This window comes from Lutjanus erythropterus, chromosome 17 (genome assembly GCF_056507025.1).
Source record: "Lutjanus erythropterus isolate fLutEry1 chromosome 17, fLutEry1.hap2, whole genome shotgun sequence".
In the NCBI taxonomy this organism is placed as follows: domain Eukaryota; kingdom Metazoa; phylum Chordata; class Actinopteri; order Lutjaniformes; family Lutjanidae; genus Lutjanus; species Lutjanus erythropterus.
In genome coordinates, this window is record NC_139333.1 from 10532885 (window position 1) to 10544576 (window position 11692).

General features: G+C 39.2%; 2 protein-coding genes across 2 annotated transcripts; both read right to left on the bottom strand.

The window, feature by feature from the left end:
* Window positions 1-56: 56 nt before the first annotated feature.
* On the bottom strand, window positions 57-4282 carry mlst8 (MTOR associated protein, LST8 homolog (S. cerevisiae)). Its single transcript, XM_084740154.1, has 9 exons — window positions 4206-4282; window positions 3734-3907; window positions 2875-2926; window positions 2590-2752; window positions 2429-2504; window positions 2143-2295; window positions 1897-2021; window positions 1493-1656; window positions 57-708 (listed from the first exon to the last, which is right to left on the bottom strand). The coding sequence occupies exons 2-9, from the start codon at window positions 3860-3862 to the stop codon at window positions 590-592; spliced, it is 981 nt and encodes a 326-aa protein (XP_084596280.1). The 5' UTR covers window positions 3863-3907; window positions 4206-4282; the 3' UTR covers window positions 57-589.
* Window positions 4283-5148: 866 nt separating this feature from the next.
* Window positions 5149-11164, bottom strand: meiob (meiosis specific with OB-fold). The gene is made up of 13 exons (XM_084741059.1): window positions 11104-11164; window positions 10830-10887; window positions 10532-10663; window positions 10153-10225; window positions 9777-9972; window positions 7948-8048; window positions 7703-7755; window positions 7420-7515; window positions 7156-7248; window positions 6095-6239; window positions 5784-5970; window positions 5588-5674; window positions 5149-5503 (listed from the first exon to the last, which is right to left on the bottom strand). The coding sequence occupies exons 1-13, from the start codon at window positions 11158-11160 to the stop codon at window positions 5390-5392; spliced, it is 1392 nt and encodes a 463-aa protein (XP_084597185.1). The 5' UTR covers window positions 11161-11164; the 3' UTR covers window positions 5149-5389.
* Between the last annotated feature and the right edge of the window lie 528 nt (window positions 11165-11692).

The window sequence follows — 11692 nt, forward strand, 5'->3', positions numbered from 1 at the left end:
GTTTTTTCCCCATTAGATTGAAAAAGCAGGAGAATGACAAAACTCAAGACTGTAAGAACGATGAATGACATCTTTACTGTGAAATCATTTTCTGTACATCATATTCTCTCAACACTTCCTCGACCACGTGATTATTGAGATTAGCACAGCTTCACTTTGAATTAAGTGTATCAAAGGAATTATACATGTCACACATGAGGAATACATTCCACAGCACATCCAAGGTAATGTGAATAATGTGGTCCTGTTGATAAAATAAATATGGTGCACTACAAAAACAGAGTTGAAAAGGATCTCCTGTTGTGCACAGTGATGGAGTTAAAAACATGAAAGATACCTGATGGCTATTATGCATTTTAATCAGCTTGGTTTGTAATTCATACTTACAGCTGCCTGGCAAGGAAGAGCGCTGTAGACATCTTGGATCAAACCGCTGAGATTCATTGTAATATTCAAACACAAGCCGCCTCCACTTTCTCAGGATAATCATTTCTGGGGACGTAACTCAGACGGGAGTCTATTGTCCTTGTTCCAACTCTGCACAGACCGTCTGCCATCTCCTGTCTCTTTATCTCTTTCCTCCTCTTCCTCAGCCCAGCACACTGTCATTGAAGGCCAGACACACCACGGCCTTCTGGTGGCCGCTGTATTCCCTCTTTATCTCGCCGGTGTCCACACACCACAGACGAGCCAGGTTGTCTGAGGAGGCTGTTGGATGGGAACAAAAGTCAGAACCTGATATTGACCGCATAGTATATTTAGACTGAAGATGTCAAACCTTTACCTGCTTCCCTCTGAAAGGCTACAGTCACTTAATCTGTGACTAATGGGGATGCAACGACTGTGAAAGTCTGGGCTGATACTGACACAGATGTTTACAATAACAGTTTTGTGTCAGGGTAACAAAGAAAGCTTCAATATACAAAATAACTCAACTGTTTTAAAGTCAGACTTGCATTAAACTGTGTTTAAATGAGAACATCAGACATCATGCCAGCGTCATGTCCAGCCAGTGACTTTTTCTCCTAATCAGCCAGCTATGCTTACTACAGTTGTCTGAGCCTGACTGCAAACAACCAACACTTTTAACCAGCAAAAAGGTGATGCAACGCAGCAGATAAACATCAACCACTGCCACTGCTGAATGTCACTTTATTTTCTAATAGGCTGAGATTAACAAAGTGAGTAATGGCCGATTTGTTGGGGTCTGTGCCAAACAAACCTGTTTTCTTAACTCTGGAGAAACAGACTTGTAGGCGAGGACATCTCTGCACCACTACAATACTTGCTGGTTTTATCACACATGTTTTTCAAAACATTGCAGCTTCTGCATATGGATATTGCACTTGGCCATATTACTATTTCGATAATACTTGATAATTGTAGAGCCTGAAATCCTACACATTTCCAGTGAGTCATTATAAAATGGCTTTGACGTCAGTATACCGGCATTGCGTTGTAGTGATGTTCCCACGTTTGCTCACACACTGACCTGTGACAATATATTGGGAGTCTCCAGAGAAAGCACAGTCCCACATCCAGCCTCTAGACGTCTCTCCGGGATTGTTGCTCTTGATGCTCAGCTCCGTCATCAGTGAGAAGTTGGACGTTCTCCAGATCTTACAGGTCTGATCAGCTGAGCAGGTGGCCAACAGACTGGAGGCAAAGAAACACAAACCACTCATCATCAACATCATCAGAGCAGGAAACTGACTTTCTAGTTACGGTTTTCACAATTTTACTACTGCTGCCATTCACTTTTGTATCTAATAGGACAAACATGGTACAAAATCAACTTAACTCAAGTTTTTTTTTTGGCTATAACAAAGTTATTTGTTATTCAAGAGTTAAAAAGCATTGAAAGATTTATAGCGTGTAGAGGAGACAGGCACTCACGTAGAATCAGGACTGAACTTGCAGCGGAGGGAGTAGCGTTTGTGTGCAGGGATCTTAGTCTTAGGAATGAGCTGAGTCACCTCATCTCCGATGCCTCCAGCAAGGTTCCACACATAACAGTTTCCCTGTTCAAGGAGCACAAAAGGACCAAAGGTGGATTGGTTGGCTGGTTTTAATCATTTGAAACAACTTAAGCCTCCAAGGGCTCAAAAAACAGCACACTCTTCAGAGTGTTTGGATACTGACCGAGCTGTTGACTGCTGCCATGTAACTGGCATCTGGATCAATGTGAACTGAGTTGACTGAGACCTCTGGCTCAGGAATCAGCTGTTCATTGTGATCGGTCTTCAGATCCCAGATATGAATCACTCCACTCTGGTCTCCAACAATCAGCTCTGCCTGAAACGCACAACATTGCCATTTTACCTACATGTCTCGGCAGTAAGAATATACTCTAACTGACTTACAATAACATTAAAAATAAACATACTATCACCACCAAATTATGGGTCAGTGCATTTGAATGTCTCACCTGGTTGGGATGCAGGCATACACAGTTTATTGGAGCATTCACCTGGAATATCCTCTGACACTGCAGATTTCTTGACCTGTGCAGAGCGATATGGATCAAAGTTAGGTTTGTTAAACACAAGAGTGAATGTGTTTTAGCATAGCAAGCTTCCTTTGCAGTACCTCAGGTCCCATATGCGAGCCATACAGTCTTCTCCCCCTGTGTACATCCAGCGTCCATCTTCATGGAAGCCCACAGACGTGATGTTCTTGCTGACGCCATCATAGTTGATAACCGGGTTGGGGTTGTTGGAGTTCAGGTCGTACATGCGGATGTGCTGATAACCTAAAACAAAGAGTGCAAATTAATGTGAAATATAGCAGCTATGCATTTTAATGCATTCCAAGCTTTGTGTGAAGCATGACATGAATACCAGAAATGAGGGTTGAGAAAAATTCTTAACTAACCTGCAGCTGCAATCATACTCCTGTCAGGAGTGACCTCGAGTGAATTTACTTGCTGGAAGCAAATGTTAAAGTTATTTTATAATATTTAACAGCTCATACTTGTAATTTGTCAGCTTGAACAAATCTCTCTTCACACTAACAAGTAGGGATATACTGTGGGAAATTTATATCATCATGATTAAATATATTATAAATATTGACTATAACAACCCAACTGACCGTGTGTCAGCCATTAATGAATGAAGAGCTTCCTGAACCTAAACAAAGATAAGACTGAGATCCTCCTAGTAGGCCCTGAGGCAGAACTGTTATTTGTTTTTGTTGTAATAGTAATGTCAAATAAATTTGGTTTGGTCAGAGCTGTGGAATATTAAATCATCCATCTTTGCTCACTTTATCTTAGCATTTCTTACCCTTTGGTGTGCATTAACTACAGGCTACATGACACTTTTAAAATAATCCAATGTGAAATTAGTTTTGGCTTATTGGGATCAGCCATGAGAAGCAGGTACTTATCAGTTATCAGTATAAACTGGAGGAAAAAAAATCATACTGTGCATCCCCTACTAAAAGCAGGACACACTGTACTGATGATGCCATCTACAGACAAATCACGGAGCTGCTCCAAAGACAGTAAACAGCCTCTCCTTGGACAGCATCCATGCTGATTTCACTGAAACATGGGGGAATTTTCTCAGTCAGGGTGCTCTACATTCACATACAACTCTTGTATACATTAATATAGTCATTGTTTCTCCCGTCAGCTGATCAACTCCACATCATTCCAATATCACAGTATAATCTCTACTGCAGAGGACGTTTATCACAGCACACTGTTTGCTAGTCAGAATAAGGATACAGAGTCCTGGTGCTGGACTGTCCTGGTGCAGATCCCGCTGTGGGCCTGCCAGAAGCGGACAGTGTGGTCGTATCCGGCCGTGGCCAGAATGACCGGATCGCTGCCCACCGTCCCCTGGTTCACATTCATGCTTCACTGCTGCCTGTCACCGCTCACAGTCAGGCATGTACGACACTGCACGGAAATACAGGAGACAGTCAGCTGCTGCAGCTTTCTGAGCCGCCGTTAATGTCAACTTTAAACAAATATGTAGTTTAATTTATTGCCGCACTGTGTAAATAACAGACACAACTTGTAACAGTCAAGCTAACGTTAGCAACACAGCCTGTGTATTTAAAGGCGATGCAATTCAGACACTTAATGTGTCTATTTCAAAAGTTAACACATCGTGACTGAAACGGTATTTCACCCTAGATATTACTTACAACAATTTCTACGACTTAACAGAATAAATCTGACAAATTTTGATTACCTTCAGGTGTTCGTGTTGACGAAAAAGCTGTGCGTCCCTGTAATGTGTCCCTTGAAACATGCGACAAACATTCAAACGTTCCGCTTTGATAAGCAGCGCTTTGGCGCCACCTACTGACACATTTTATCATCGAGGAACAAGTGTTCACAGCATTTTACAGTGTATTTACAGTAAGCGGCAATGATGACTAACTAGAGGTTTAAAGTGATCATTATTTGCTAAGACTGTGTCAGAAAAGTGTTAATTTACTTAGGTAAAAGACATAATATCACAGGATATTAGAACTAAAAGTAATGCAATGCTGCAATTGTGTGTACAACAGTATTAGAATTAAAAACACTTAAAGTGCAAAAGGTAAATGTACTCAATTAATGTCCCATGTCAAAATAATATGTTATATTACTTGATTATGATAATTATCTAAATCTAATTATTAAATATGCAGCAATTTCTTATTACTTAATGTCCAACAAGGTAGCTTGTGACTATGCCCCCAAGGATAATCTCATCTTATCTTAACCTATAAAAACAATACATCATAATTTATTTGAAAAAAAAGTATATTTGCCTTTGAAATACAGTGAAGCAGAAATAGAAAGTATCATGAAATTGAATGAATTAAGTAAATACAAAACAATACATAGATACGATACTTGAGTAAATGTACTTAGTAACTTTCCACCACAGCAAAATAATCAGTTGACAAAAAAATCTGACTGACATTTTGATTTAGAATGGCAATGGGGAAAATAATTCATCTAAAATTTAATTCAGCAAAAATAAGCACCAACAAAGTGTATATTTTAATATAAATATTATTTCCAATGTATCAAAAACATGCTATAGCTGAAGAGTAAACTAAAAATATGCCTGAGTAAACAGTAACTTTAATAAGAAAACTGTCGTTTGTGAATATTTTTTTAAATCATGGAACAATAAAGCACAATATAACTGTAAACTCATAAGTTCAGTTCCAACAGTACACTCCTCAATATACATTTAAATATATAAGTTAAATAAATTAATAAATAATGCAGTTAATGCAACTGTTCACAAAACACAAAGCCAACATGTGTAAATGACGTTTGCCATTGTTAACATCTCAGTCATAACAGTATCACACAGCAGGTAAAGCAGCAAACTGCAACACACGTGATTTCCAGTTCAGTCAGCGTGTGTTGTGCTCACATCCGCTGCAGCAGAGCAGACATGTGCTGTTTCACCTCTCCTGGGTCGGCCAGGGAGCAGGCCAGGACCACCCCTCTGATCCCACTCTTCAGTTTAGTGGAAGGGGATATCTACGACATATTTTAAGGATATTTAAACATATGGTTTGCTTTTACAGTTAAATCCACATGGCACAGAACTGAAAGCTGCAGTACCTTCATATATATTTTGCATCTCTCCAAAAGAAACTTCCACTTCATTACCGTCCGCTGGTCATCAGTCAAACTGGTGAACTCCTCTGTCTGCAACAGTCAAGTGAAAACGTTGTACCTTGTATGATCTTTAATCCACAGAGGCTACTACATGTAGAACTGAGGCTGAATATTCATCCCTCTTCAAAGTGGTACTGACTGTGCATCCGAGTGTCTTTTCTGCCACCGGGCTCCTGAGGGTGCAGGCCTGCAGGGTGCCGGTGTGGTCCGTGAAGTCCACCAGCAGGTCGAACCCCGTGCTAGCTGAAAAGGCCTGATCCCTCCCTGAACAAAACTCGTTGATGCAGCTCTGCGTGTTCTCAGTGACCTGAAACTTACATCTAGAGCTGAGACAGGACAGAGAACACACTAATCATAAAAGTGTTTATCAAACAAATTCAGCACCTTAGAACATCCTTTGTTTTGAGAACAAAATTAATTAAATCCTCTCAATTCACTTGTGTGACTCACCAGCGTGTCCTGATGACTTTTGAAACAGAAGAGTCGAGGTCGAGCTTGGAGACGAAGCTGTATGTGATGCCGAAGAAAGCCTCGGGATTCTCCTGGGCCTTCTGCTTCATCTGGCTTACTGTGTACACGTCAGTGATGGACTCCACTGCAGAGACAAAAACAGCACCACACTCATGTCTGCAGAGGAAAGGCAGTGACACACACTGCACTTGACACTTCGTTGTCTGATAAATTGATATTTTACATCAGGAAGAAAGAAAAGTGACAGGTTGGTGATATACTTTATATGAATTTGTGGAATTGTGTCCTGTGAAAATACCAAAACAGTTTGTTAGTCTGTGTATCAAAAATTCAAACAGCTCTCAACAGTTCTCAAACGGCCTCATTAATAAATCTTGGGAAGAGTTCATTTTTGCATCGCCTATTATCCTGACATGTTATTGAAAACATATACACACACATTTAATACTTTATAAATGAGAAATACACGGATTTAGGCTGACCTAACAGGCTGTCTCATTGTTTTTATTTCCTCTCATTAGGAAGACAATTTAGGACATTTTATCTGACCTCATAGATGAGACAAAGTAAGTGCATTTAGGCAGAATTAAGAGGCTCTCGATTTTTACTCTCATCAGTAAAACATTATACAAATTTTGAATGCTTTATAAAAGGTGTACTTACAGATATAAATTTAAAATTTGCAGGATTTCTTCTGTAGTTTTTTTTTTAATTATTATTTGGTGACCCAAACAAAATCTCTGGTGACCCACCTTTAGGTCAGGAATTGTTTTTATGCAATTACACTTCCACTACATAGTGAACTAAGAATATGACCCAAGAGGATATTTAAAAGAAAGAAAAAATAAAAATAGGAGAAGTGAAAGCTGAGGCTTAAAATACACAGAACATTCCACATCAGGATACAGCGAGACTCATTATAATAATAATAATAATAATAATAATAATAATAATAATAATAATAATAATAATAATAATATTCGTTTATATCTTATAATATGAACAAATGAGAATTAGGGAAATTCGTCACGATAACCTACCAGGCACATCTTCTGGCTTCTCATCTTGATCCAGAGCACCAGACTCAGACACTTTTTTAGCATAGCTGAACAGCAGGCTGGCCTCTCTGGTATCTGACAGGAAATTATGAATGACTTGTACAGGAATAAACTGACTTCACAGCTGGAAAATTACGTCTTTTTTCTTACACTGTACACTGAACGGTTGGTTGTTTTAGATTAATAGCACAATCGATATTCATGTCAGATCTGGATGTTTGTGTTAATGCTGCTGTGATATCTTACCAGGGTTGACAGTGATAATGGTTTTCGAGTTAACGGCCGCTGTCATGCTGTTGCGAAAGCTGTCAAAGCTAATCTTTGCATCAGCTATGAAGAGCACTTTGAATGAAGAATAACAGTTAAAACAACAGTGAGTCGTCTTAAACATAAACACACAGTTCCATCTCAGATATCCACTTCCATGTTTCTCCTCAGCACAGTACGTTAATGGGACGTGACAGGCGGGAAAAACAGTCAAATAAAGATTCATTCTGTGGCTGAGAAAGAGCAGCAGCTGTTAACCTACCCGTCTCCTTGGGTATCAAAGTTTGCACGAGCTGAATGGCTTCTCTGTCCCAGCTGCGAGTGAACCAGAGGTCAGGGAGTTACAGAGTGAAAATCAAAGACACATGGAGTTCAGCAGGTTAATCTAAATAAATTCAATCTGTGGTAACCTAAAGATACACGGCGGTGGAGATGGAATATGGCACAGAAGCAACACAAGTAATAAATCTTTATTCATTTCCAAATTAATGAAGGAGCGTGACACACCAGACGAGAGGGAAGGAAGAGACGGAGTCATCAAAGAGCTTCACTTCCAGCCTCTGCCCTTTGCGTCCGTCTGAAGTGGTGAACAGCTTCAGCTCTCCAATCTGCAAAATGTAAACAGAATCATCTGAAGTTCCTATCACAATATCTTCCCTTCCTGTAAGAAACACAGCAACATTAAGTGCACAGTCTGGCCTCTCTCTGAACTCACAGGCATGTCTTTAGTGCCATTATGGTGAGCTGGTATGTTCCAGGGAAACATCTAGCACACCACCATGTGACCTCGCAGGCTAAACAGACACACTGTAGTCTATTAGGCAATTTATAAGATATGGATTAAGTAAATTTAGAGAACTTTGATACGCTTGATTTTCAAATCAGAGAAATATTTGCTCAGCGTCCACGCTCATTGTCAAAAACATTCATGCTTATCAGGCGTCCCGCTGTGGCCTCAGCGACAGGTTCCATGACTTTTCCGTGACTGACTTTCATAATGTTACATCGGCCCATTTTTTTTTAACAACCCTTCCCTTCTTGTTAATGTTGTTTTGAAGCTCAGGAAACTTTAACAACTTATTTTCCACCACGGTCGAGCCTACTGTGGAGAAATACACAGCTGCAAAACCACCAGCTAATGCAAACAGTGTGTGAAGAAGGTGGAAAGTACATTTCGGTCTCTCAATGAGTTTATCAATTTTCCTCACATTTCCTGTTTGAAAAATATCAAATATAACCCCAGAAATTTCAGTACCAGTTGGAATCCTGATTGAATCAACAACCAACACTTACTCGATCGCAAATCATGACTGTTGGCCCACAGAGATCCTCTCAGCAGGATTCAAACTGATTTTGTTTTTAACGTTTAAAGACTCAGTTGATCATATAAATTTACTACACATTTGAAAAAACAGTTTTTTCAAGAAATAAAGTAATACAAAACAAACTAATGACCTTCACCTCGCATGCTCTTAAAGGAAAACATCCACCCTAAAAACTACAACTATAAGACATATTTTTTCTTCTCAGCAAATCATGAACAAAACTTTTCAATATTCACTGCAAGTCAGATTGGATCTATATGCTGGAAACAGTATTTTGTATTGGATTTGCATCAAAGTAATACATAGACCATTCAACAGATACATCACAAATACAGATGTGTGAAAGGGACACTACCTACCTAGAGCTTTTAGGAAGGGGCCCCAACATAAAACACTTTAACAGTAGACGTAACAAATAAACAAACGGCCCTTAAACACTACATCAGTCCAATATTTTCCACAGGTAAAGTTGATCAATATTATTCAAATATTTTAGATTATGAATCAATTAAATCAGTGACAGAAGAAAGCAAGTGCCTTTTTCTCCACAAGACTGGATTTAACCGACCAGTATTGAAAGTAATGTCTGCTGACGTCTTATAGACAGAAATGTAGCAGACGAGAGCTAATGTTTGGTTGATAACTTTTTGTTAATTCACTTACTGCGTATAAATGTTTTTGCTCCGAAGTAATTTGCAATGTGGTATTAGGTTGCAACTGTTAGTTGCTGTCCATGTGGAGTGAACTAGATTAGTTAGAAGAGTAATTTGTTAGCATTTACCCTGATAACAAGTCAGGTAAAGCAATATTTTAGTGTTTTCATGTATACATAAAAGCATTCTGGAAATTGAGGAAATGGCTAACATCCAAAAGTAGAGGAGGCAGAATGGTTGAACTGTGGGCACACTACACACGTTACTTAAAAGACTCGAAAAAACGCAAATGCTTAAACTGATAAAAAAAAAGCATGACTGTTTAACACCGACAGACTCTGGCATAAAGGCCCCCTACCGACTTCACTGCAGCCAGTATATTTATCACGGTGCCATCCAGCTTCTGCCCGTTAGCCACAATGTCTCCCAGAGAGTAGAAATCTCTGGAGTCTTTCACTGGCAGGTGGATCAGTGGCAGCAGCCTGTCGATGGTGTCGATGTCAGCACACAGACACACCTGGGAATGAGCCTCCGTCACAAGCAACCTGTAGAGGCTGAGGCAGCAGATACAGGCATCAGAACCAGAGGGTCCTTTGACAGCATCATCTGACATTACACACTTTTGCATCATATTTTACACAACGTTACACTATGCTAACTTCACTACCCTTCGGCAGTATTGACAGGTGAGAATGACTGTGATTCTTTTGTTACATGTGTAAAATGTTAATTACCTTGGTGTTGTGGGACAATATCTTTCCCCTTTCTCTGGATCTTTGTTGGAAACTAAAGGATTTTCGATGATGACTGAAAGAAATAATGAGGAAAAAAATGTGTGCAGTGAAATCAAGTTTATATTTTCAACATTTTTCACATTTTTAAAGTTAATACACTGGTTAATACATTTTTTTTAAATAAACTGTATTTCACTGTAGGCACAAGATGAATGATGAATCTGGAAACTATATATTGATTTTAAAAAAATCTAAGCAGTTATGTGGCATTCCATGAAAAACTAAACCATAATAAAAATATATGCATGCAATTTTGCCAAATCCGCAAATTCTCCAGGATTTTTAAGGCTTTTGGGAACTTTGAGAATGACTTCCTCACCACAGTCTCCAATGCTGAAGCTGCTGGAGAGCCCATTGATGTATCCATCGTTTCCCCAGGCTGTCACATTAATGAAGAAGTCAGGCGAGTCCTTAACGGTGAAGCCAAAAGTGAATCTGTCCATACCAATATCTCAAATTCAGACATATAGGTTCGGTTAGTTCAATGGAAAAAGAAGAGGAGACAAAATTCCAGAGACATTAATTTATCTGTTCTCCAGAAGAGGGGGCTGCTGTACAAGACACCGAGGTGAAGTGCTGTAACAACTTAGGTGCTCTTACATAAAAAAGATACTAACTTTTTCTGTCAGGGAAGCTTTTGACATCAGTTTTCCCAATGATGATGCCTGCCACTTTCTGAAAAACATTACAAAGTCAATGACAGCGTGCAGACTTGTATATTTTAACGGTTCAACGCAGCTTACAAAGCAAACAGGCCTGAAATACACCAGTGTACAACTACAGCTGAAGAAAATTATTCCTGGCTACAAGATACTAGTTTGTTTTAAGGGCTTCTGAAAGAAGAAAAATATGTTAAGTTGTTGTAATTGGCTAAATATCAGCTGAACTCACCGGATGGGAGAAGTTGGGATGCAGCTCAGAGATGGCGATGTAGGTCTGAGCAGCCATTTTGTTTGTTTATAACTCTTGTCCAGTACAGTTGTTATTAAATTTATGGACTGTAAAATGAGTTAAAATAAATTAAATAATGAGAGTGCACAGTTTGGTTTTAATTCCACCTGGATGGAAAAGTATTTATGCATCTCCCACCTAGACAAGAAACTCTAGTTTAAACCTAATACACAAGAGTAGCTGACTTATTAAGTAGTTCGTTACCTGTTAGCTGTCAGTACAACATGGCTAATGTTAGCTAGCTTATTCATAGTCACCACCACTCTACGTAACATTACAGCTCAAATTGACAACTTTAACAGACACCTTATCAGATTTATTTTATGCCTAGTTCAATTAAAACATCTTATTTTCGTCTGTGGCTAAGATATTTAGCTATTTAAATTGGTCTTAGTCTTACCTGTATGTGTGGGATGTTTTTTTTTTGTTTTTTTTTCAGTTTTTCGCGGCAAAGCTGTTGCACACGTCAGAATTTGGCGACATCAGATGTCCCCTTCAAATGCAGTCGGAAATATCAGGTGTATCACGT